This window comes from Psammomys obesus, unplaced genomic scaffold (genome assembly GCF_907164565.1).
Source record: "Psammomys obesus unplaced genomic scaffold, mPsaObe1.curated_primary_1811, whole genome shotgun sequence".
Taxonomy (NCBI): Eukaryota; Metazoa; Chordata; class Mammalia; order Rodentia; family Muridae; genus Psammomys; species Psammomys obesus.
Window position 1 is genome coordinate 4,666,649 of NW_026596131.1, and position 27,665 is coordinate 4,694,313.

The following is a 27,665-nucleotide window of genomic DNA, read 5'->3' on the forward strand; positions in this document are numbered from 1 at the left end:
AGAATGTTTGCTTAACATGTAGAAGAGGTTCTATTTTCTTTCTCCACTGCTGCAAAAAAAAAAAAAAAAAAAAAAGAAAGAAAGAAAAAAGAAACCCTCATATAAGATGAAATAGAAAGTCTCAGTAGCTTTTTTGATAAATTTTTAAAGATATAATTATATCATTTCCTCTTTCCCTTTCCTCTCGTCAAGCCCTCCCATATACCAGCACCTTGTTCTCTTTCACATTCATGACCTTTAGTTTTTTAATTATTGATGTGTGTATGTGTGTACATGTGTGTATGCAACTAAAATAAAAATGTAGCCTGCTCAATCTGTATCATGTATATATGTTTTCATGGTTGACCATTTGGCTTTAGATAACCAACTGGTGTGCTTTACCCTGAGCAAGACTATTTCTCCTGTTTTCATCATTCCTTAGTTGCCTGTAGTTCTTTGTCTAGGGTCAAGGCCTCCTGAACCTTTCCCAATCCTCATTCGCATGTCAATTGGTGTCTTCTTGTTCAAGTCATGGTTAGATAGCCATGTTGGTGTTGCTTCTCTGACATTTCTAGAAGACACCATCTTGCAGAAATGTTCCTCTGGCTCATATAATTTTTTTCTGTTCCTTCTACAAAGAATCCTGAGCCTTAGGTACAGGAGTTGTATTATAAGTGTATCAGTTTGATCATCTTCCTTTTGATCACTGGTGTATTTCTGTAGCGGCCTCTGTCTTTTGCAGAGAATTTTCTGGAGGGGTGAGAACTACACTTCTCTGTGGATATATGGATAAATATTTAGAATGTAGTTTGGGATTTTGTTTGTTTAGTAAAGTGGCAGTTGTAGTTTCTCCTAGCCCCAGGAAGCTGACTAAGTTTTTAATACCAAGCAGGACTTCTCTCTTGAGAGAACCCCCCATAGCTTTTTACATGACTCAGCAAGTAATGACCATCCTTTTCAAAACAATACACATCAGACTAGCATGATTTAATCATAACTTCTACCACTATGTGAGGAAGAAGTTATATTGATCCTCTACAGCCTCTTTGCAAAATTAGAAAAAGGATTTCCTAATGCCCCCTGCTAGGTCAGCATGACCCTGATAATAGAACTGGATGAAGACTCTATAAGAAAATAACAGGATGTTATCTCTCAGAAACAGAATTTCTAAATTAAAAAACAAAGCAACCCATCAAATCAAAAAGTGGACAAGAACATATACCAGGTTATGTATGGCTGAGTAAATACTTAAAATTAAATAAATAAATTGAATTAAATTAAATAAATAAATTTACTTAATTAATTAATTAATTAATTAAAAGGGGGATATAATGACAGACACTGAAGAAATCCAAACAATCATTAGGTCTTATTTCAAAAGCCTATATGCCACAAAATTTGAAAATATAAATGAAATGGACAATTTTCTTGATAGATTCCATTTACCAAAGTTAAATCAAGATCAGGCAAATAGATTAAATAGTCCTATATTCCCCAAGGAAACAAAGCAGTCATCAAAAGTCTCCCTTCCAAAAAAAGGCCCAGGGCCAGATGGTTTCAGTGCAGAATTCTACCAGAACCTCAAAGAAGGGCTAACTCCAATTCTCTTAAAACTATTCCACAAAATAGAAACAGAAGGAACATTACCAAACTCATTCTATGAAAGGCCACAGTCACCTTGATACCTAAACCACACAAAGACTCAACATAAAAACAGAACTTAAGACCTATCTCTCATATGAACATTGATGCAAAAATACTCAATAAAATACTCACAAACCAAATCCAAGAACCATAAAAGAAATCATCCACCATGACCAAGTAGGCTTCATCCCAGGCATGCAAGAGTGGTTCAATATATGGAAATACATCAGTGTAATCCACCATATAAACAAACTGAAGGAGAAAAACCACATGATCATCTCCTTAGATGCTGAAAAAGCATTTGACAAAATCCAACACCCATTCATGTTTAAAGTCTTGGAGAGATCAGGGATACAAGGCACATACCTAAACATAGTAAAGGCAATATACAGCAAGCCTATAGCCAACATCAAAATCAATGGAGAGAAACTTAAATTAAGCCCACTGAAATCAGGGAAACATCACCCTTCACAATAGCCACTAATAACATAAAGTACCTTGGGGTGACTTTAACCAAACAAGTAAAAGACCTGTTTGGAAAAAACTTCAAGTCTCTGAAGAAAGAAATTGAAGAAGGTATCAGAAGATGGAAAGATCGCCCATGCTCATGGATCGGTAAGATTAACATAGTGGAAATGGCCATCCTGACAAAAGCAATCTACAGATTCAATGCAATTCCCATCAAAATACCAACACAATTCTTTACAGAACTTGAAAGAATAATTCTCAATTTCATATGGAAAAATAAAAGACCCAGAATTGCTAAAATAATCCTGTACAGCAACAGATCATCTGGAGGTATCTTCATCTCTGATCTTAAGCTGTACGGCAGAGTAATAATAATAAAAACTGCATGGCACTGGCATAGAAACAGAATGGTGGATCAATGGGATCAAATAGAAGGCCCAGAAATAAACCCACACCTACAGATACTTGATTTTTGACAAAGATGACAAATCCATACAATGGAAAAAAAGATAGCATCTTCAACAAATGGTGCTGGTCTAACTGGATGTCTACATGTAGAAAAATGCAATAGATCAGTATTTATCACCCTGCATAAAAATAAAGTTCAAGTGGATTAAAGACCTCAACATAAAACCAGACACACTAAATTTGTTAGAAGAAAAGTAGGGAATAGCATTGAACTCATTGGCACAGGAGACAACTTCCTGAACAGAACGTCAACAGCACAGGCTTAAGATCAACAATCAGTAAATGGGACTTCATGAAACTGAAAAGCTTCTGTAAAGCAAAGGACACTGTTGTCAGAAGAAAACAACTGCCTACAGATTGGGAAAGAATCTTCACTAACCCTATATCTGACAGATTCTTAGTCATCGGGGAAATGCAAATCAAAACGATCCTGAAGTTTCACCCTACACCCATCCAAATGGCTAAGAATGGCTAAGATCAAAAACTCAAGTGACAATACATACTGGAGAGGATGTGGAGAAAGGGAAACCCTCCTTCATTGCTGTTGGGAATATAACCTTGTACAGCCACTTTGGAAATCAATCTGGCACTTTCTCAGACAATTAGGAATAGTGCTACCTCAAGATCCAGCTATACCATTCCTAGGCATGTATCCAAAACATGCTCAAGTACACAACAAGGACATTTGAGCGCTCAACCATGTTTGTAGCAGCTTTATTCATAATAGCCAGAATCTGGAAAAAACCCTGTCTTGGGTGGCTGTGGTTTCCATTCTGTGATAGGATATAATGGGATATAAGGATCTCATATTGCTTGTGCTCTTGGTTGTATTTTGCATATCTGTTAGGTTAGATATGTCTTCCAATTTTCAATTGTCCCTTTACACACCATTGTGTGGTTGTCTCATTTTCTGTGAGTCCTCTTAAGGGGCTCTTTGCCTGACATTGAAGCAGGTTAGGGGGAGGTGAATGGTGCTCCGCTTATATACTGGAAGTACTGGGTTTTCCTAGCCTCCAGACCACTCTGTGTACTAAGCCTGTAATCCTGTTCTGTGTCAGGGGCAGCAGCATTGGGGTACTGATGGGAAGTGTGACACATAGACTTGTTTTTAAGAGTAGATGTTATCAGCTTTTAAGTAATGGAATGAAAAAGTAATGCAGAAAGGAGAAAGGAAGGGATACAGTATGAGATGGATGGAATATGGGTTGGAGGTATGAGGGGTAACAGGACTAATTTAGATATGCAAATGTAGATTTTTATGTAGAATAGTGGGGCACAGTCATTAAGGTGAGATAGAGGTTAAAACACGGGTTAACATTGTACAAAGCTATGTAAAAACTAGTCAGTTAGAAAGAAATTGAACTACTGCAATGTTAGAAAAACATGTCACAAGACATAAAAAATGAAACAGACATATATGTATACATACATATAAATATATAAATGTACATATATACCTGTATATATTATATACATTATATATACATATGTATGTATGTACATGTGTACATATATATGGATATATACATATAATGAAAACAAATATACATGCAAACCAACCAACAGTATCCCAAAAAGTGATAAATCTTTTTCCTTCCAGCCCACATTCTGTGTTTATTTTTGATTCCCAGTATAAAAAAAGCTTCCCAGGGCCACAGCCAGGTGAAGTTCAGACACAGAGAACACTGGTGCTGCCCTTTGTTGGGGATAGGGAATGGCTTGTCATGTTTCTTGTGGAGCCATTTCGGCCAGGACTGCAGAGTGGTCACGTGGATGCCTGACTTCCATCTGTGTGACATACACATACCCTCCGCAGCTTTCTTCCCCTGGAGAACCCTAAGGACTACAGACTGTAGGGAAATGCCAGCTTTAGAAAGAGTGTCTGTCCTGAGGGTAACATTTCACTTACGACCTGAACTCTCCCTCTATGACAGGAATATGGCCAAGATATCCAAACACTCTTTCAACATCATGCTGATGGTTATTTTAGATGATGCAATCAGACAGGAAAAATAAATAAAGTTACACAGATAAGGAAGGGATAGCACTTATGATGGTCTTTGTAGAGAATCCAAAAGAGTTAGCAAAATCCTAGGACTAATGAGCAAATATAGGAAGGTCTTAGGATGTAAGATTAATCTACAGAAGTCAGCTGCTTTCCTGGATATGGCAATGAGCAAATGGAATTTTAAATCTGCAACATAACAGCACTCACAGAATCATTCTCCTACATTACACTCTTATGTATAAATATAAAAAGAAAATGTAGCAGATTTATATGAGGGAAACCACAAAGCCCATGCGAAAAGCAAAGAACCAAATCAGTCAGAGGAGGAGAGACAGCTCACCTTATTTGTTTCCCTTCTCTGTGTTTATTGATGTCTGTATCCTAAACATACTTCTCCAAAATCCTGTCAAGTTTTATTACTTTATTGTGGCAAATAAATTATGGTCATCCCAGTTACCCCATCTTGGTCAGAATAAAAACCGTGAGACATAGATGTCTCACGAATGTGCCCCTTTTCTTACGTTTTGGTTTTTTGAGATACGACCTCACTACACAGCTCTGGCTGTAATAGAATTCACTCTGTAAACCAGCTTGGCCTCAGACCCAGAGATCCGCCTGCCTCTACTCCCAGGTGCTGAGGTTAAAGGCGTGGATCACCATGCCTGACTGAATGTGCACTTTCATTTGGAAGTAAAATGCAGTGATTCTTGAAGCTTAAATAGTTTGTATATATTTTAAATTAAATATTTGTTATAAATTCTCTCAACATCTTATTGGTGGAGTGGTGCATTCTTACCAGAGTGGTCACACCTGTCTTCACGGTGCTCTAAAAGATTTCACATGGAGAACTGAGGAACGAGCCCAGTGAGTTAAGTCACATGCCAGAATCTGTAGAAAGCAGATAGAGTTGCATGTCTTGTCATCCCAGTGCTCCTATGAGGACGTGAGATGTGAGACAGCTGACTGGACGCCTACAGGCCGGCTTGCTCTGTGGAGATAGTGGGGAACATGAGGCCCTGTCCCAAACAGATGGAAGGTGAGGACCCTCTCTACCAGGACTTGAAGAGAGCCCTGCAAGAAAGGGTAGCACATATAGGTAATTATGGGCCACTGACACCTTTATGGTCCCCTTTGTGGGGAGGGGCATGCATGTTGTTTGGGTTTTTTGTTTGTTTGGTTGTTGGTTTGGTTTGATTTTCTTTCCTGGTGAGTTTTGTTGTTGTGTTTTGTTTTTTTTTTGTTTTGTTTTGTTTTGTTTTGTTTTGTTTTAAGGAAGTCAGGACAGGAATTAAAACAGGGCACAAACCTGGAGGCAGGACCCAATGCGAAGATTTTCTTAGGAATTGCATAAGGAAAGGGGACCATCAGTGGGCTCCTGACTAGAAGTGACCTGGGGAAGCCACCTTACAAAGCAGAGAACCAGGTATGAAAGAAAGTGCATGACTAGTCATGTGAGCACTGAGAAGGGGCTGATGATGGACATAGCAATGGTGGCTCTACAAGAAAGCTGCCTTCAAAATCATGATGGTCCTTCTCTTCTGGTGTGTTTTGTTTTGTTTTTCTATTCAGGCCATGCTGAGGGGCTGTAGAAACCATGGTTTTATGTAGATAAACATACCTATAAGAATAAGGAGGTAGACTTGTGGGATCTTTTGGGTTTTTGTTTTGCTTGCTTTGTTGTTGCTGTTTTACTTTTTTGTTGAGAGTTCTTGCTGTGTTCTTACTATGTAAACTAGGCTTGGCTCAAATTCTGAATTCTCCTGACTCAGCTTCCTGCAAACTGAGATTACAGGTGTATTCTGCCATGCCCAACTTTTAAGGCTTAATTTGAAATACTTAAATCTATCTCAGTTTTATGTATGGGAATAAAATTTGCAGTTAGTACTATCCTGAGAATAAAAATATTCAAGAAATGTTTTAAGGCCAGTTTGCATGGTAAATTAGCTTTTAATTTTCAGCCATACTTACCTAAAGCATTTTAGACTTATTTCAAGAGGATTCAAAAATGTAGAAAGCTGTGACTTAGATTGAAATAAATGGCAAAACCCTCAAAGGGTGATAAATTAATTTTGTCTTTTGAGATATTCTGTCTTCAGTGTATTGATTCTTCTCCTTTAAGCTATTGGCAAGTTCTAGAGGTGTTTGTAAAGGACAAACCTGTCTTGCTGTAAGTTCAACACAGCTAATTTCAGATGTTTCCTAGAATCCTGTTCTCTGCTCCCTTTCTTCTCTAGATAACTGGTTCATACTTTTTCTCATTCCTCACATCTCCCAGTGTTCTCTTCTACCATTCTTTTATCCAGCCAGTGCATTTTTCCTCGTATTTCGTAGAGAAAACGGAATCTGCCAGAACCTCTCTCCACTGTTCTGGGATTACTTACCTACACTCTGAGCAGAGGCATCTCCTCCCAGGGTCTGAGTTAGTCTGCAGTGGCATCATCACCAACCCACAAATTGGGTGTCATAATTCCATTATAGCCCTAGAGTTTGGAAGTCCAAGATCATGGTGGGTCCAGGGCTCCTTTCAGATGAAACTTGTCTGGTTGTATAGCATTCTGCTCCCTGCATCCTTTCCTTACTTATCCTGGAGAGACAGGGAGGAGGGAGAGAGGGAAGAAGAAGGGTAGATGTACATTCCATTCCCCCTTGTAATGACCCTGCCCTATGGCCTCATTTTACCTTCACAACTTTTTAAAGTCTCCCACTCCATGTGTAATCACTTTTGGGAGTTGGAGCTTTAACCTATAAGTAATTGTTGGAGCACAGTTCACTCTATAACACATCCCATTATTTAAAGACATGTCTCCAGAAAATCTGTGACATCATCTGTGCCATTACCTTCTCTAATGCTAGTAATCGCTCCATCCATCTGTAGACATGACTTCTCTCATCTTATCGAAAATAAGTCAGCACTCTTCTTACCTACTTCCTCTGTAGTACCTTTCCCCCATTTCTTTCCTTTTTAAAATAAAATTCTGAACGAATTGTTTATATTCTGCTCTAGTGCCTATTTCTGTTTTCTCTTGAACCCCTTTTTTGATCCTGCTTTCATTATACCAACATCTTCTTTTTCCAAGTCAGCAGTGAGCAATGTGATGCCATTTCTAGGGGAACATTTCTCAGCCCTACTGGACATGACCCCCTGCAGCATTTGACAGCCAGACTTGAGACCTTGACCTGCTTCCTCCTCTTGGTTTCACAACTCCATGTTCTAGTTTCTCATCTCCCTGGCTATTTCTTCTCATCGCTCTTCTCTTCATCGTCAAACCTCCGAATGTCTTCAGTCCCAGGGCTGAATCTACTTAGTTTGTATCTACTTAGTGTCTTGCAAGCTTAAGCAGCAGCACGATTTGATACGCTAGGTACATATTGAGAAGTTCTTACTTTATACGTTTAACCTACACACCTCCCACAAACTTGAGACTCAAAAACACAGATATTTGCCTCAGCCATGGATAAGATGGCTCTTAATGTTTCCAAAACTTCTCACTTGATCTTCCTCCCAAAACGGCTTTTTCATACCAAGTAATGATAACTTCATTTTCAAGTTATTTGGTACAAAAATCTTGAAGTTTCTTTTTTTTAACTTTGTTTGCATGAGTGCATGTTGATGCATATGGTGAGCTTACATCTTGTGCATGTGAGGTCAGAGGACAGCGTCTGTATCAGTCCTCACCTCCCACCTTATTTGAGACAGTCTCTTCTTGTTGGCTGTGCTGTACAACAAGCGAGTTAGCCTTTGAACTTCCAGGGACAGGCTTCACCCGTCTCCCCTCCCTGTCTTGCTGTAGGAGGACCCACATTTTAGCTACCACGCCAGCTTTATATAGGGTCTGGGGAGCTGAAATCAGGTCCTCACACTTGTACATCCAGTGTCTTCCCCACTGACCCATTTTTCCAGCTTCTTAAGTCGTTCTTGCTTCATCTCTTTATATCAGGCATTACATCCAGCTGGATCTTCTTTCAGGTCTTTCCCAGAGCCTGCCTGCATCTCATCACCCCCATTATCAACCTGTATTATTTGCAGCAGAAGCAGTGTAAGTGGCCTCTGTTTGATTCTTGCCCCCAACAAAATCTTGGGTGATCTTTTTACTACTTAAAACAAATGACATTTTCTCTTACACAGAAAACACTTCCATAACTCCCCATGGTGCTCATATTAAAAGCCAAACTCCTGGTGGCCACACGCAGTGCCTGATAGATGCTGGCTCCTTCCTCCCTCAGAACTCGGCTCAGCCATTGCTTACTGATTTGCTCACTAGTCTCCCGCACTGGGCCTTTTTGTTCTGTGTTCCCTTTGACCAGGGACCTTGTACTTGGAGTTGCCCATGGCTTTCTAATCTCCTGCAGGCGCTTGCTCAACGGCTCTTATTGAGGAGGTGTTCAAGAACTTGTGTTTCTTTTCAATTACAAACCTCCCTCTACCTTCCACCATCTCCCCTCTCTTTTCTTTACTTGATCTTTCTCATTAACAACCATGCCATCTAAAACATCACTTTTTATTTTTTACAATTTATTCACTTTGCATCCCAACTGTAGCCCCCTCTCACGTCTCCTCCCAATCCCATCCTCCCTCCCTCTTCTCCCCCTATCCCTCTTCCCTAGTCCACTGTTAGGGGAAGTCCTCCTCCCCTTCTACCTGACCCTAGCCTATCAGGTCTCATCAGGACTGGCTGCATTGTTTTCCTCTGTGGCCTGGCAAGGATGCACCCCCCTGAAGGGGAGGCAATCAGAGAGCTTGCCACTGAGTAAAACATCACTTTTTAAAATTCAGTTTTTCACTCTCATGCAGAAGCTTGATTCTTGTGTGTTTTGTGTAGTGCTGTAGCCCTAGACTGGATGGATGAGTTGGATATTTTTCAGTAGAGGGGCTTGTCTGGTTTGTCAAGGCCAGCTCACCACAGGTCCTTCAGAGGAACTTGAGCTGAGATGCAGCCTTTCCTGAACTGATCAGCATCTCTGAAAAGGAAATTACTCTTTTGGACACTGCAATGAATTTTTAGGTTCTCTAGTGGGTAAATATTTTTAAAGCACTTAGAACAGTGTCTGGCACATGGAAAGAGCTTGTAAGTGTTTATTTTAAAAGCAACAAATACTTCATCAAGCATTTTGTGATAAGTAGCATTAGCAGAACGTGAACCAAAACCAATAAACCTCAAGAGGTTCAAAGTGGCCCTAATTCTGTAATGGAGAGTTGCTGTATTAGTCACAGAGCTGGGATGGAGTCTGACAGCTTTCTAGACAAACAACAGTAGTTACATGCCCTTGCTACCCTCTAACAAAATTAGACTGTGAGCTAGGCTGGGACTGCAGATGCAGAGATTTGTGGAATAAGCTATAAAGAATTGTTTCGAACTTGAGTCCAAGAAACACTCCGTTTTGAAAGGATTGCTTCAAAAGTAAGGGTTTTGGAAACTGCACGGGAAAAATCTGGGTACCATATATTTATCCATTCACCAAACAAACACTTCTCACCCAGTACTTTGTTAGGGATCGAAACTAACCTTCTAGGATCTCACGGCAATTATCACCTAGTGCTATGATTGAGAAGATCCTGGCGTGGGTTGCTCCCTTATTCCAGGATTATATTCAAATAAAGAAATCATTTGCTGACCTTACACACTCTAGACAAAACATACTTCCTGAGGAAGATCTATCGAAGTGCTAAAAAGAAAAGATCGGTGATACAGCTCAGTGGTACAATATGCATGAAGCCCTGGGGTTGTTTCATGGGTTTGTTTGTTTGTTTGTTTTTAATTTAAAACTATTTTTATTGTTTGAGAATTTTATGCATGTCTGGCTTGATCTTGTGCCAATCTTGGGCACCGTGGCAAGACACTGTGAGTTCGTGTGTTTGACTGCCAAGTTGTGTCCAAAAATCAATTTTACTGTAATCATCCATCTCTTCTGGCTTTTTGCACTGTCCTCCTAAATGGTACCTAGACCTTGGAGAGGGCATATGACATGGCTGTCCATGTCATATGTCCCAAACTCGTCCCCTGGATGAGTTTGGTGTGTGTGTTTATGTAGTTGTTGTTGTTGTGATAACTGGAATGAAATCAGAGCTTTGGAATACAGCCCAAACGTCAGTATTTTTGTACAAAAAAAAAAAATCTTTAAAAAATACAGAAAAGGAAACAACAGGACAACAAAATTTTAGAATTTGAGAAAGGGCTGGACCAGAATTTGTCTTTGCATATAAAAAATACAGTCTTCAGGAGAAAGAGGCTTGGAAAATGCCTTTAGAAGCAACAGGATCTTTCTTGCTGTCCAAGTTTGGGAAAACTTCAGGACTTGCAGGAGATAGAGTGACAACTGGAAAATGGGTTCAAAGTTTGGATAAGTCACATGACTCAGAGCTGATGGCCTGGCTGATCACATGGCCAGCCCCACCCCCATTGTGGGGTCTCTCTGAAGACATAGACTGAGAAAGGTAACTTGAGTGCAATTGAGGATAAAAGACAGTTTGTGTATAGTGTCTCTCCTCAATACCCTGGTGCTCTTAGAAGAACATGGCATCCATATCTAGGATGCAAATGGCATATTAGAGGATATGCTCTGTGCAAATGTTTAGGAAAGAAGTCCAGAAGAGGAGCTGGGCTTGGGGGGGACCAGGCCCCTGTGTCATGCTTTATGGGGACATCCATCCAGTCAGAAGCCTGTACATGTCCAAACTGCTTTCAGTAAGCTATAGAAGGCCTAAGAACAAGGACACCAAAGATCAACAGACATGAAAAAGGTTTCTAAAGAGGAAGACAGGGACCAGCATATTCACTGGTGCATATAAAACCCTTTAAATAGAGACATACTTAGATAGTGCTTGACAGGTGGGTATATGGATAGATCTCCAGACCTTAGATCATAACCTCAAGAGAATTCAGCAATGTCCTGTGTGCACGTGCATGCTGTCCACTCTCGCAGAGGAGTAAGGAGCCCTCTGTTCTATTGGTGCGTGCGTGTGTGCAGCAGATGTTAAGTCTCAGCTTCATCATTTTCTAAGCTATATGGTGCTGTGTGGGTTACCAAAACTCTTTGTTCCTCAGTTTCCTCACTTATAAAATGGGAGTTCATAGTGATGCTGTTTCATAGAACAAAAAAGAACACCCCTAGACATTCCAACTATACTGGCAGTTGTTTCTAATTCCATAGAGCATCTTAAAGTAAATGTTGAAGAAACTCTAAGAGATATCAAGACAAAGATATGGAAAATAGAAATCATGAAAAAAGATGACAAAAATAGAGAGAGACAGGCATATGGACAAGCAGACAAGAGTAATGGCTAAAACCCTTCCTGAGAAATGGTGGGGAGGGCGATCTGTGTGGTTGACAGGGAAAGGCCCCTGTATAGGGCATGTCATTGGAACCTCTCTGAGCACTGAGGAGAGCGCCAAGTTCCCAAGCAGAAAAAGGGTCACATGTAAAGGGCAAAGACGAGAGTGACGGAAGGATAATCACATTCTAAGCAGTGTGGGCTTATTCTGGGAAGGCTACCCTAGTTCCAGGATATAAAACTTGTTTGATTTAGATATATCTGTCACTTCAAAAGATTGTTCTTGTGTGTTCAGCCAAGTAAGGGCTCAACTCTGCTTAGTGGTCTGAACTCTTCACATCTGCCTTTGTCTGAGAACACCTATTTTTCTTTTTAAAGTTAAGGTAAAAGAGTATTCAATCTGCCACCTTCCTTTCCTTCCTCCTCCTCCAGTTCCCTGTCCCATTTGTCTTCTTTTCCCTTCCTGTTTCTTCATTCTCCCATTTCTTGCCCCTTTGAGCCATCACACTTACTATGTCTATTTCTGTCTCTCCTTCTCCCTTTTTCTTTCTATCCACAGAAGTCTTATGTTTGTCTAATAATTGGCAGGAGAGATCTCTTTTTTCTCTTGCTTGCTTCTTCAGTGATGAATAGCTGGCGTCAGATCAAAGACAAGCCCTGTGGTTTTCTGGCTGCCCAGAAGGGCGGTGCAGCTGGCAGGCATCCCAGCTGCCTAGTGATAGGCATGTGGAAGAGATACCAAGCTCACAGGTCACTGTGTGTGTGTTCGTGTACGTGTGTTTTGCAGGCCAACAGCAGGCTGAAGCAGATCGAGAAGGAATACATTCAGAAGCTTGCCAAATCTTCCCAGGTAAGCATGGGCCCAAGACACAAAATAACACAGTAAACCCCAAACAAAAAGCAGAAATGAAACCAATACAGCAAAGCCTTTGTACTTCAGAGTTAAATCAAATTCTTGTCAGTTTTTCATGGATTAGTATCATATTTTATGGGTAGATAAATAAAATATTTTTAATATTTCAATCTTATTAAAATTAGGAATAATTGTGCATATTGAGCCATTTGAACCAACACCATACACACACACACACAGAGAGAGAGAGAGAGAGAGAGAGGAGAGAGAGAGAGAGAGAGGAGAGGGAGAGAGAGAGAGGAGAGGAGAGAGAAAGATGTTGTAAAACCAGCTAGCACACTTGAATAAGCCCAGGCCAAAACATGTTTCACAGGGCAGGAGATACTCACCTACATTTGTGATGTAAGCAGGTTGATAACATCTGTACTTTTTCTTTTTTTTTTTTTCAATATTCTAACTCATTGCACCCATGAGCTAGTTGACTAATGCAAAATGACAGACAATTCTAAGTTAAATCATAAGCTTCTGGCTCCTTCTGAAGGGTGGGAAAGAATCACGGCCACCGTCACTTGTTTGTTAACTCTGGCAGTTTTGCTGCAAGGAGTGGGCAGTTAAATGCCATCCCTGCTTGAGGGGTGGTGCTTGCAGAACTTTTGCTGCACGAGTTGGTCCATTTTCCAATAGTTGCAGTTAGGGAATCCCAAACCTCAGGAGTTCTGTGAGTTCTAGACAAAGCGAGCACTGCTACCTTCACTTTGTAGGTGGATTAACTAAGTCGTTTAGTTTTACAGTTTCCACATCTAATGGCTGTAAGTTGGCTTTAGTCTCACTGCCTGTGTACAAAGACACATAAACTGAAATTCATGTAACATTTTATGAATTGCCTCTTAATAGGAGCAACAGAAAAAAATATAATATCCAACATTTCTGGGCACAAACCTAGTGACTTCAATCAGTCTTCCTTATTGGTTCCATCTTTCTAGTTGAGCAAACTGAGAGTTAAGGGCTGGGAATGTAGCTCAGCAGTAGAGGGCAGAGAACTGAGATCAGAGGGATGAGATCATAGGAGCTAGCGAGTGACTAAGCCAGGACACAGCCTGGATCTGACTTCAAAGGGGCAATCTTGACCTTTGACGTACCAGCCTGGCCCAATGCTTCACCTTCCTAATACAGCAAAACTTTGAATGTAGTTATCAGGAAATGTCAATTCTGTAATTATTTCTAAAATGAGCATGTTATATAGCTCTCATACCATTAAGAAAGCCAGAAGTCTTTGTTTAACTGAATAGTCATATGTGTTTATATGAGAGATGATTATGGCTTGCTTGCTATTATTCCAGCCCCTTCAGGAAGAAATGTCCTTGTTAATCTGCTGAAAACGATGCTTATAACCAGCTGAAAAAAAAATCTTAACTCTCCCAAATTAAAGTTTAAACAGAAACATGAAAAACTGCAGCTTGGCATGGTTCTTAACTTTGCTTTATTTGAAATGGAGGACACAGTAAGATGGAAGCCAGCTAATAAAAATGCTTAACTAACAAGAGTGTAAACAGGAGCCTTAGGTTCAGCTACAGGAATGTGTGCAGGAGCCTGCTGGGGTGACATTAAAGCAAACTAAATATGAGCATATATGAAAGCCCAAGCATGGAGTGCACAGTCCTGGATTGGAAGACCAGATAGTCATGCCACCTGTGTGACCTTGAGCGAGTTTACCTGCCACCTTTGGAGTTTAGTTTCCTCATTAGTCAAGCAGAGATCATTACTTATCTCTTAAGACAGTTTTAACTAGTAAATAAACTGACGTCCTAAGCACACAGTGCCTTGTATGTACTAAAACATTTAATAGCAACCTCAGGTGTGTGAACACGGCAGTAGAGATAGGAAGAAGGGAGCCAAGGTCTAGAGGAAAGACGAGACTTTTTTTTCATCATTGACCACACTTTGGGGTGTTTAAGGACTGATGAAAGCCCTACACAAAATTTGGAACTGTACAAGCTTGGTGCTTTTCTTCAAGACGTTAAGGAGAAGGACGTGGGAAACAACCAGTAACTGTCTTGCCCTGTAATCATTTCATAAACTCAGGAATGTGATATCAGAAAAATACATACTGAAGGGCTGTCGAATGGAAGATAGCCTTACACTGATAGTAGTGCCCATCTGTACCCATCTCTGATACAGTGAGTATTTATAGGCAGGAACTGGCACTTGAAAACTTTAGTCTACAGTGCCAGTCGCTGCTGAGAAACAGATTATTTTTAAATGAACATTAAAAAAGAAAAAACAAGAACATAGCTGTTTCTGCCTTTAGATGCTTGTTTGCTGGAATCTCTTAACACATATCTCAGCAAGCTGGTGAGAGTGCCAGAAGCAAGTTGCTTCAGTGTGCTTATCAGGGTTTAACAATCTCACTTTCCAGAGCAGTGCTAAGGTGAATACATTAGTGATGGGCCCATTGGCACTCAGGAGAGTGGAGTTTAAATTTGGAAAATATTTGAAATCTCTTCCTTCTGTAAAGGAAGTTACTTGGTTTTTGAGATACCATCAAGCTGTGGACCTAGTAGACCATGTGCACTTAACCCTGGGCACACTTGGAGGCTGTGCCCCTTATGAGCCACACAGCCATCACCATCGCAGCCAGGGAGGCATTATTTCTGGCCATGCCCTTCCTCTTATTCACATTTTTTTTTATCTGAACATTAGATAGTAATCTTGCCTTCTCAGTCCTAACATAGTTCAGTTCAGTTCCCTACTCTTCATTTTCCAAAACAAGGTAGTACCATTTTGCAAGAACATTCACAGCTGAAGAAGACCAGCTGCCAGTTGACCCCACCCACTACCACTCAACCCTTGCCACTACCCTGGCTTGCTTTCCCATCATGGTACAGATTAATGCCTGTGAAGTATGCTGCATGCCCCAGCTGTGTTCAGGGGCCAGGCCAGAAAGAGGGCAGCAAGGGGCCCGGCCTTTCTGCACTGTGGGAGGAGCTCCAGTGCTCCTTGTCCTTTCTAGGTATGGTTTGTGTTGGCTGTTGAACTTGGAGGAAGAGTTTTAGAAAAATTTCAAACTGTACCAAAATCTGGAAAAACAATAGAATGATTTAAAAGTTAAAATTTAACCTATTTTAACTTCTATAAATACTTTAAATAAGATCCTAATGTCTCTGTAAAGCTTCATTGATTAACATTTATTAGCAACCATTATTGCTTTCGTCAGGCTGCTTATAGCACCCTCCCAAAGTAGCTTCTGGTGTTTGCTGGAGTGTTAGTATCTCACATCTACATGAAAATGTCCTAATCCACGCCTTACTGTGAAGTAAATATAGGGTGAACATTCAGTGACACTTTATGTTCTTTAATTATGATTCTATCCAAGCTGGAGATGCCCAATTATGATTGTTTATAATAGATTCCTTTTCTTCAGAACTTTTCACTGTTATTTATGGAAAAGCTAGACTATATTAATTCAGTTTTCCAGGTGATGATTGTTTCTTATTTACCAATACTATCAAATTAAGTAGTTTACTACTTAATCTACTGTTATAATTTATTGAGTTGCTACTGACATATGCACTCCCCTAAAGTGAAAATTGGATTTCTCATACTCTTAAGCCTACAGTGAATAGACATAAATGTTGTGTTCCTTATTAACCTCGCATTCTGATTACTTTTTACTCTGGAATATTAAATCTTTTTTTAAGATCTTAAGTTTTTTTTATAAGAAAAAAAATATCTTTTATACATTGTTCTGCCTGCATGTACACCTTCATGCCAGAAGAGGGCCCCAGGTCATCTTGTAGATGAATGTGAGCCACCATGTGGTTGCTGGGAATTGAACACAGGACCTTTGTAAGAGCAGTCGGTGCTCTTAACCTCTGAGCTATCTCTCCCGCCCTTTTTTAGGTGATACTGCCTAATCAACCCACTTACCTAGCCAAGTTTCACCTCAAATATTTTGACATTCCCTTATGTGACATTTATACGTTTTTTTAAAAAGCTTTTCAAATATTATCCCATTTCTCCTATAGAACTCTTTCTTATCCCTCCCCCTAAAGAATGTAAAAGCAAGTGTGCCTTCCTTGGATCATTACTTATATATAGTTCCTTCCAAACACTACACTCATTTCTTTTTGTATGCATTGTCCAGAATCTTTCTAAAATAAGCAATGTCTTGGTCTTGAGTCCTTAAAATCACTTGAAATAGCCCTAAAATATTTTTCTCTTCAGCCTTAGCTATGCTAATCTCAAAAAAAAAAAAAAAAAATTCTCATGTAGCCCAAGTTAGCATCAAACTCACCATGTAACTGAAACTGGCCTTGAACTCCTGATCCTCCTGCTTCTACTCTCACTACTGATTTCCTCAATGCTGGTATTTTTAAAAAGAAAGTAAGTGTCTTCTACTTGAAAAGTAGATTACATGATTGTGGTAGATAGCCATATCTTTACACATGATAAACTTGCAGAGAACTAAACACACGTTGCAGAGTTAAACACCCCACTTCTGTGAAGTTATGCCTTACTCAGCTTGAGACACTGAAATATTAAGCTGTGCTCACTGTTTGGCTTTGTGTTCCTATAGAATATCAATCTTCAACTTCACAGTGGGTTGGGGAAATCTGGCTTTCTGATCCCTAGCTCCTCCAGCCCTATAGCTTCCAGGAGCTGGTTCTTCTGTGCTTCAGTTTTGACATTTGCTGTCTGACCTCTACTCCTTCGTGGAGGTGCTACAAAAAGTCATTGAAAGGATGTAACAATTATTGCATGGAAGCAAAATGTAATAAAAATTCTCAAGATAGATGAGAACACTATTCTATTTTTAGTAAGGGAATTGCTCCACCCACAGCAGAGGGTCCATTTAATATTCTCATAGTGCTCTTAGAAATTTTATCATTTCAAAATAATCTTAATATTTGATTAAATTTTAAACTTTGTTATAGCGCATTTGTACACTAAGTGTGAACACTTCATATTTACCATGGCAATGCTGTATTCGTGTCCATTGTGACAACTAATATTTCTCTAACACTTGGCTCTTAAGGACCGCCCTGGGGTTTCTGTTCTCTGTCTTTTGATGCTGTGCTCCTGGTTTGTGGGAAACTGAGATCAAAAAAGCTAACCAAGCCCAATGTTTCTCACAAGCTACCTTCCCTCTCACAGAGCAGTATTGTGAGCACTGATGCCGTTTCTTTCATTAGGAGAAACAACTATTTCCTGCTTTCAAAAAAAACCCTTGCTATTGAGATTGACAGGAAGTAGCTGCATCCAAAGCAAAGGAAGGGCATCTCTCAGTGAGCCCAATGCGTCCTCGTGAGATGTTAATTTGAGAAGCTGGCGGGAACCCTGTCTGGAGGGAACTAACGCATAAGCGTGGAGAAAGCTCCTTGAGTCTGTCTGTGAAAGGGCACTATTTGAGCCAGAATAAACTTTCATGAGTGTGTGCAGTTAGCAAGGAGACAACCTATTTGGAAGTATGAATTTTTGATTTGCAAAAATTTTGTTAAAAACAAAAATGGAATTGGCTCATTGGAGGATGAAGCTGACTGTGGGCTTCAATTCATACCCATATCCAGAGCTGGAAATCATCTTCAACAATGTAAAATATTTGGCCTCTCTTTGTGTCTGTTTCCTCGTTTTGAAAAGAGAGGCAATAAACTGAACTTAACCCACAGTAGCAAATAATATAAAAAACTTCAAGTCTCAACCCAGTACATAAACATTAGTTAGTACCCAAAACTTACTGTGTACAATTAGGTGACCAGGAAGAACGAGCTCACTTGGCTTGCTGGGAGCCTGGTGGCGGTGGAGGGTAGGAGATGGTAGTGGGTTATGGTAGTCATAGTGGTGATGATGGGTAGGAGGTGGTGGGCGGTGGGAGTAGGTGCTGGGTGGTGAGGGGGTGCAGAAGGAGTGGCAGGTGATAGAGTACAAAGTCTTAGGAAGATCAGACCAGCCTTTCTCACTCTTAAAAAGTTTATTTCTCAGTAAAATACAATCTGATGCTTTTCTTTCTTTTCTTTTCTTTTTTTTTTTTTTTTTTTTTTTTTTTTTTTTTTTTTTTTTTTTTTTTGAGATCACAGATGTTCTTTCTTCTGATGAGTAAATATTGTGGAATGTTGGAGTGGAAATGTCTTCCAAATATATTTGTTCAGCAGTTGTTCACCATTCACAGTTTTATTGCAGTCTTTTATTGTGTGGAATTTTGTGCATTATCCTGAGTGATATGTTAATTGAAAATATTCAGTTTGTGGAATAGAGTTTTGCCAAATTCATTCTTTTGTTAAGCATAAATACATATAAAATAGATGCCTCTTGCTGGAGAATTTGAAGTTACAGCATGCTGTTTTCATTTTAGATCATAGCAGAACTTCAGACAACCATTTCCTCTCTGAAAGAGGAGAGCAGTCGGCAGCAGCTTGCTGCAGAAAGGCGGCTCCAGGATGTTATACAAAAGTTTGAAGATGAGAAGCAGCAGCTGATTAGAGATAATGAGCAAGCAATCAAGGTAATCTGAAGACTCCAGTAACCAGTGGTACCAGCTGCTTTAATGTAATTAAAAGGAGGCTGAAATCCCAGCAGTGGGCAGATGAACGCAGGTATCTGGCTTGCTCACACAGCCTGCAGTAATTCCATTCACTGGACTCTCTACCTTTGATGTATCCAGTGACTCAGGCTGACTTCCCTCCAAGAGATCGCATGCCAGCATAAAAAGTCATTTTTGGCAACCCCTACCCATTCAGATTGAACAAATATTTGAAAAATACCTCGTCCTTTCTCTTGAGAACTACTTTGGAGTTGTCTGTTGGAGTGAGAAAGAGTGTTTCAGCCCAGTACTGCTGCCTAGCACACTCTGAAATCAGCTTCCCATTTACACTCTGCTCTTTGCCCACATCCTTTCATTATGAGTCGCATAATGAGCAATGGCGCTTGTTCGGCACGGAATGCCAGCCATCTGATGTGCTTCCACAGCACAGGGTTGATTGTTGCTGCTCAGAGCTTTGGTTGTTTTCTAAATGGCTTCAGAGAGCCACCCCACTTTAATAGCAACAGAAGACTGCCTGGACCTGATCCCCTAGGTGAGATGCAGCTAGATCTCAAAGTAGCTTTTTCCTGGGCCTCAGAGTGGTGGGTACCTTTGTAAGTGTCTGCATCATGCTGGGCTTCATCTGTGAGGAGCAGCATCTGGAAACCTTTATAAATAAGGCTGAGAGCAGAACAAAATCATTTTAAAGAATGCCAGCAAAAGGTTATTTTTCATGGCCTTTGCTATACCAATACTTATAACTTGTAGAGCAGTCATAAAGAACAAAAAAATGAGGCATGTGTGCGTGTGTGCGTGCGTGCGTGCGTGCGTGCGTGTGTGTGTGTGTGTGTGTGTGTGTGTGCCTAGATGGTATTGAATGAAATAAAAGGCTTTCAGAGATGGAAACCAGTACAGCCAACCTTCTCACTTTACAGGTAAGGACTTGGGATTTGGTTAATGACATTTTGCCTATTTCTCCTTGTGAGCTTTTTGCCTTCCATGGGTTATGAGACCAAAAAATAAAAAATCTTTTTCATGTTCTGGCTATTAAAATCTTTTAAGCCCTTTCAATTTACACATGCCCACTTTTCACTTACAGTTGGTGCCATTGGCCTGTTAGCTGTTTCCATTGCATGAACTGAGCTACAGAGTTTGTTTAAACTGTTTCAGTTACATAAAAGTTTCGTTTTAAGTGGGTTTCTCTTCCACTTATGCCCAAATAACCAAGTGGTTGGTAGTTTCCAATTTTCACATAAACAAGTGGATCCCATTGTATAAGCAGAAGACATGAGTTATGTTACCCCTAGCAACTGTCCTCGCATTGTGTTTTAAAGGATTAAAAATACCTTGAAAGAATTGTAAATAGCGCAATTATCCATTTTAAAATATTTATTCTTATAGTTTTAATCCATTTGCATGATAAAAGGGAAAAGCCTTTTAATCATACTTCAGACCCGCCCCAAATCACAGACTGAATTTTAGAAGTGGCAGTTGATATGTACGTGACATGTGCATAAAGCATATGTCCTTATTTGTCACGATAGTAACAAATTAAAATTACAGTGCAGCTAAAAGCCAAGTGTAGTAGCACATTTCTACAATCTCCATACTTCACTAAAGCAGGAGGATCATGAGTTCAAGGCCAGCCTGAGCTTTATAGCTAAAACTTGTCTGGGGGAAAAAAAAGTTTATTAATTAAAGGAAAGATGGAAATGCAACAATAGGTGAAATACAATTCAGCTTGGGTTCTGTTATTTAATGTGTAAAGTAAACAGCTCTTTTTACTTACCTCCATCAAAGCTGTTAAAATTATTTATTTATTAGCACTCATTTATTTGGCTTTTTTTCCTCTGGCTGTATCACACACACACAATAATAATAGGTGATATTCAACAGGCATTGTGTTCTGGGTTCTCTAACAAACATTCTCATTAATTTTATGTTCTATTACTTCACTTAACCCTTACAATTCTTTTGTATGTTTTATACTTCTTCATTATCTGTAACTTTTGTAAACTAATTACATAAAACTACAAAATTAGCAAATGTCTTGACTTCTGTACGTAAAACCCAAATTACCTCTTTCTCATCTATGTGTTCATGTACTACTCTAGTCTTAAAAAAATAAAAAAGGAAAGAGACATCCAAAGACAGCCCTTCGATCTATTGGAAAGGAAACGCCCCTTTAATTTTCCATCACCTCAACCCCATTTCAATGCCCAGCATTTAGCTCTCTGGGTCGTAGACGTTTCCAGGAGAGTCCTCTCCCCTCACTGAGCCTCCAGCTATCAGGCACCCTTGCCTGAGGGAGGAGGCTGGTGCACTGTGGTGCTCTTCTTCACCCTCTCTTCTGGAGGCTTTTCCTCTATATCACCGTCTTGCTATCAGAAGTGTCTGCCTCTGAATGGACTTTGGAGCACAAGCTGGCGCCATTCCTCTCAGCTTATGGAGTCTGAGCTCGCTGGGGGTGGAGGCAGTCCGTCATCTGAACACCTAGATACCTCCTTGGGCTTCTCTAACTCATCTCCCTCAGTGCCCTTCAGTCCTCCACCAGCACAAGGGCCCTGCAGCTTCTCAGCTTTCTTCTCTGCCTCCGCACTTGCTCACAGCCCAGTTTCCCCAACCGTTAAGGGACTCTTTCTGAGAAAAGGCCTTCCTGGTCATAGCTGTGGGAAGACAAAGCTGAGATTGGATAGCCAGTCCAACAGCAAGCTACCTGACAACTGGTGTGCAAGGTTCAAGCCACGGTCTGTCTTCCCTGAGAGCCTCAGCTGTTCGCTCTCATGCCTGCCCTTGGGATCTCTGAAAATGAATGAAACAGCCAAATGCCCAGGTGGAGATCCCCGCTCCACTCTTCTGCCTGTCTGAATGATGGAGCAAATCTAAGGATTTTACATTCTAATTACACTGGGGCCTCTATACATCCAGATGCAGATACAGGGACGTCTGTAGATAATTATAGAGAGGCGGAGTCAGCATGAGGCTCAATTTTCTGGAACCAAATACATCTGTCTGAAGAAACGGTCAACAATGGTGCATAAAAAGCAAAGACACTAATTGTGAAACCTGCTTCACCATACTTTCAGCTTGATGAGCTGAGCTCTCTCAATCTAAGGACCAAGAATAGAGATGATTAGGAAAGCCAGGGCCTGTGCCCCTGAGCTAACTGTGGATTTCTGTGGGTACTAAAGTCATGGTGTAGAGAACATGTGAGGGGAAAAAGCAGCCTGAAATCTACTGAGGACGTTCATGTGTGCACTACAGCATGATAAAATACTTTGGGTGATAATTTTATAGTGTCCATCACTATTCAGTCGCTTAGGAGGCCTGCTTGGTCTTCAACCCAATTCTAGAATCCACCCCAATATGATGACTAAAGAGTCATGCTTTGCGTTAGTCATGAAGTGCTTGGCCATAGTATTGAGCATCTGTTCTGGGCCAGGCACCTGCATTGATAATGCTAAATGACACCAGCATTCTCTGTCTCCTCCTCATATCTCTCACCATAAGAAGTAACTGAAATCCTGTCAGAGAATGCTATGTAAGCATATTGAAGACATTCACAGGGTGTGTTGCCATGAAAACCAGGTTACAAAATTTGTACATATAAATTAAAATGTCTATCAAGAAAAGAGTGCAATTACAGAATCACAGATCAGAGTTTGACTTCCAGATATCTCTGAAAAGTGGGTTTATAACGAATATTTTTTTTAATTTTATGTGCATGGGTGTTTTGCCTGATGATCTATCGTGCATCACATAACTGTCTGGTATCCACAGAGGCCAGATCCTTATAGGTCAGATCCCCGAGGACTGTGTACCTGTGGGTGCTGGGAACCAAACCTGCATCTCGTGGAAGAGCTACAAGCACTCTTAACCACTGAGCCGTCTCCAGCCTGTGAGCTTTCATGATGTGTTTGAATTAGCATCACTATTACAATAAAAGCAATAAAATCATTTTTATTTTATTTTATTTGTATGCATATCTTTTTAATTTTTTATTAATTACACTTTATTCATTTTGTATCCCCCCCATAAGCCCCTCCCTCCTCCCCTCCCGATCCCACCCTCCCTCCCCTTTCTGCATGCATGCCACTCCCCAAGTCCACTGATAGGGGAGGTTCTCCTCTCCTTTCTGATCTTAGTCTATCAGTTCTCATCAAAAGTGGCTGCATTGTCCTCTACCATGACCTGGTAAGGCTGCTCCCCCCTCAGGGGGAGGTGATCAACGAGCAGGCCAATCAGATTATGTCAGAGGCAGTCCCTCTTCCCATTGCTATGTAACCCACTTGGACACTGACCTGCCATGGGCTACATCTGTGCAGGAGTTCTAGGTTATCTCCACGAATAGTCCTTGGTTGGAGTATGAGTCTCTGGGAAGTTCCCTGTGTTCAAATTATCTTGTTCTGTTGCTCTCCTTGTGGAGTTCCCGTCCCCTCCAGCTCTTACTATTTCCCACTTCTTATATAAAATTCCATTCACTCTGCCCATCAGTTGGCCATCAGGCTCATTATGTGCTTTGACAGTCTATACTGCAGAAGCTTTCAGAGGCCCTCTGTGGCAGGTTTCAAGGTTGTTTCCTATTTTCTTCTGGCTTTCAGAGCCCCTCTGTAGCAGGTTCCGAGGTTGTTTCCTATTTTCTTTTTCTTCTGATGTCCATCCTCTTTGCCTTTCAGGATGGGGATTGATCCTTTTAGTTAGGGTCCTCTCTTTTGCTTAGTTTGTTTAGATGTACAGATTTTAGTGGGTTTATTCTATGTTGTATGTTTATATGAGTGAGTATATACCATGCGTGTCTTTTTGCTTCTGGGACAACTCACTCAGGATGATCCTTTCCAGGTCCCACCATTTACCTGCAAATTTCATGATTTCCTTATTTTTCATTGCTGAGTAAAACTCCATTGTATAGATGTAGCACAGTTTCTGCATCCATTCTTCAGTTGAGGGGCATCTGGGTTGTTTCCAGCTTCTGGCTATTACAAATAAAGCTGCTACAAACATGGTTGAGCAAATGTCCTTTTTGTGTACTTGCGCCTCTTTTGGGTATATGCCTAGGAGTGGTATGGCTGGATCTTGAGGAAGCGCTATTCCTAGTTGTCTGAGAAAGCGCCAGATTGCTTTCCAGAGTGGTTGTACCAGTTTACATTCCCACCAGCAGTGGAGAAGGGTTCCCCTTTCTCCACAACCTCTCCAGCATGTGTTGTCCCTTGAGTTTTTCATCTTGGCCATTCTGATGGGTGTAAAGAATCATTTTTGCTTTATCTCGTTTCTATAACTAAAGTCCCACTTGCAAAAACGATTATCCCTGAGGCTGAGAGATGGATCAGTAGGTACAGTCGCTCATCCTAACCCTGGTAACATGATTTCTACCCCCAGAAACCACACCGTGGAAGTATGATGGCCACAAGTAGAAGCCCTTACTTCTACACATGGCACATGCCCACCAAAATTAAGTGAATGAATGTAATATTTTAAAAGAAAGGATGATCTCTGCCACACACTTAAATACACTTCAACTTGATGGCTTGAGCCACAGCTTCGTTATGTGCTTGTAGACCTTGGGATCAGGTATTACACAGGGACTGCTGAGTGGCTGGCATGCCTGTGATGGCCACAGAGCCTCCTCTCCACATGGCAGTGTCCCTTAACAAAGCGCAGTCAGCCTTTCTCCTGGCAGCTGCTGTAGCAGGAGCAGTCTTCAGAGATGTGAGGCAGAACCTGCATTTGGCATGAAGCTGCCGTAGGAAGATGCAGACTCACTCCCACCAGTCCTCTGGCCAAGACAGGTGGCAGGGCCAGTACTGAGCCAAATGAAAGGAAGTAGACTCCATTTTCTGATGAGAATGGCAGAGATTATATGACCAAGGTAAATCCGTCACAGTCATCCATGGGAAGCAGATGAAGTCTTGAATGAGTGTGTACTGTTGACATGAGCACCACCATGTCATGGACCCATGGGAGTGACAAGGCCTTCCCCTGGTCCCCACACAAACGTTGGCAGTGTGTGCAGAAAGTGTCACCCACAGCTTCCTCCTCCAGACGACTGTAGGCTGATACTGTCCCCTACAGTGTCACCTCCCCCTCCAGCTTCACAGTAAACCCACCCGGGATCAGCTGTGCGGTAACCTGTTTCCGGGCTGCTAATGTGTCTCCATCAGAGCTCACTGCCCACCCAGTCTACCTCCTCTCTTCATGCCCTGTCACAGGTCAGATGGTAGCAGTCACTCCACAGCAAGGGTATGCTTTTCACTCATTCTTCAGTTGTGTAACAGTAGTGACATATCTCCTGGCTTCCCAGTCCAGTGTCTGTGTTGTCAGCTTCACAATAAAGCTCGATCTTTCCTTTTTTTTTTTAGAGCAAATTTATTCTGTATTTTTATAAAAACATAAAATAATACAAACTCATGACAAATACTTCAGAATTTTCTTAAAAGGTAAAAGTTTTTCAAGTCACCCCAAATGTCACTAACCAGAAATAATCAGCACAGAATCAATGTTGACATCATTTCTGATGTCCTGTCACACATAAACAGAAAAAGAGGAAGTGTAAGCAGACTCAGAGTGACTCCGATCTTCAATACTTTTTAGTCTTTCTCTGTTTAGGAAAACAGTTCACTCTAATTCCAGAGATTAAAGAGATGGAAGTAAAGCAAAGGGTGCTATAGAACAGAGAGGAGTGATCTGGGCTGGGACGTGAATGCATCTGCAGTTCTCTCTTCTCCTGTCCCTTCCCGTTACTGCCCTGGGTCGTGTTGCCGCTTTCACACTGTTCGGGTTTGTGATGTTTGGTCATATTTAGCCACACCCTTCAGTTTAACTCTGATGTTGTATGAATGAAGTTGTACATTGTGCCTTTTCCTCAGCGTCTCCATTCCTAGAGCTCTACCTTGATTTGCTGCTCAGTTGGCCAGGTGGTTCTTAATGGTTGTCTCAGAGCTTTTTGTGATTAAGATATCTACTGGTCAAGCCTTGCATTTAAAACATGTTACATAGGCACTGTATTTTTGTTCACCTTTTCTTACAGTGTGTAACTATCACTCATGTAATGTTGGGAGTGGGGATATTTGTTTGTTTGTTTGTTTGTTTGCCTGTCTTTTGGTTTGGTTTGGGTTTTGGTTCCAGTTTTTTAAGACAGGGTTTCTCTGTGTATCCCTGGCTGTCCTGGAACTGACTCTGTAGACCAGGCTGAACTTGAACTCAGAGACCCAAAGGTTACTGTCTCCCAAGAGACAGTGCTGAGATTATAGGCATGCACTACCATGCCTGGCTTTACATAACTTTAATCTTGCTGTAAGGAAAGCTGGGAGGACCTAGTGTTACTCCACATAAATGACTGACTTTTTATGAGGGATTCCTAAAGGAGTCTTTCTCATGTTAGTTTGGGGGATGAGCCAGGGTGTATACAGCTTTTAACCAGGGTACCTCTAAGTCTTCAGAATTGATCACAGATACTTTTGAAGTGTAGTAATCCTCTTCTCGGTGTACAGAAAATTGACCTCTGGTGTTTTCCACCTGTTCTGTAGCCTGAGGGAAAGGGAAGAAAGAATGGGAGCAGAAGAAATCATGCAGTGCTCTTGATCTGGCTGCTCTCCCTTTGAGATTTAATTAAATAAATCTCTCAGGGTTCACATTACCCAGCTGCAACGGCCTTCTTCTGTCTCTCCTAGCTCTTATTTACCTTCACTTTTGACACCCTTGAAGTAGAGAAAAGTTGTTTCCCCCTGATAGAGCTAGCACTGGTCCTCACCTGGTCTTCTGCCTCATCCATCTTTGTTCTTCCTATCCCAAGAGGAAAAAGTTGAGGCTCTCACACAGGCCTAGTCTCTTCAGATTTGGTAATGTTAGTGAGAATGGTTAGAATCATAACAGAAAGTGGCATTGAACCAGTGTGTCTCCAGTGTGTTCCAGACTCTTCTTTTACCTGAGCACATACTTCTGATAGCATTTGTATTTTATCAGCATGCCTACCTTACATCTTTCTGTTAATAAATCTTTGCTTTGAGTTTGGGTGGTTTTTGTTTTGTGTTGGGAATTGAACTCATGGCCTTACACATTCTACCTTCCTGCTAGCCTAATGAGCTAAATCCCCAGAATCTAGTTTTTGTTCTTGTGTATTCAATCTATTTGGTATGAGGAGGAAACTAGCAGTGATCTGATTTTAAAATCCTGATTGATTTCTTTATAGCATTTAACAAGTAACCCTTGCTAGTCAGCTGCCGCCACAATGATACATAGTAGTCTCCCAAATTCAGAGCTTTTTGGTAACAAATTTTGTTTTCAGGTAGCATGGTCTTAGAGCACTAGTGGAGGGTTTGTGCGTTGTTAGAGTTTGATGCAGGCTTTCAACTGGATACAAGCCATTCTACCTGTTTGTACAATCTTTTTTAATTTGTAGCTGCCTGGGATATAACTGGGATTTGCAGCTGCCTGGGATGGACGATCCTAGAAATATAAGAGG

General features: G+C 40.9%; 1 protein-coding gene across 1 annotated transcript in view; it reads left to right on the plus strand.

Annotated features, from left to right (window-relative positions):
* Positions 1 to 27,665, plus strand: part of Cep112 (centrosomal protein 112) — a 382,050-nt gene that overhangs the window by 272,552 nt on the left and 81,833 nt on the right. The window contains 2 exon segments of the mRNA XM_055592186.1: positions 12,625 to 12,687; positions 19,040 to 19,189. Coding sequence (XP_055448161.1) covers positions 12,625 to 12,687; positions 19,040 to 19,189 — 213 coding nt within the window.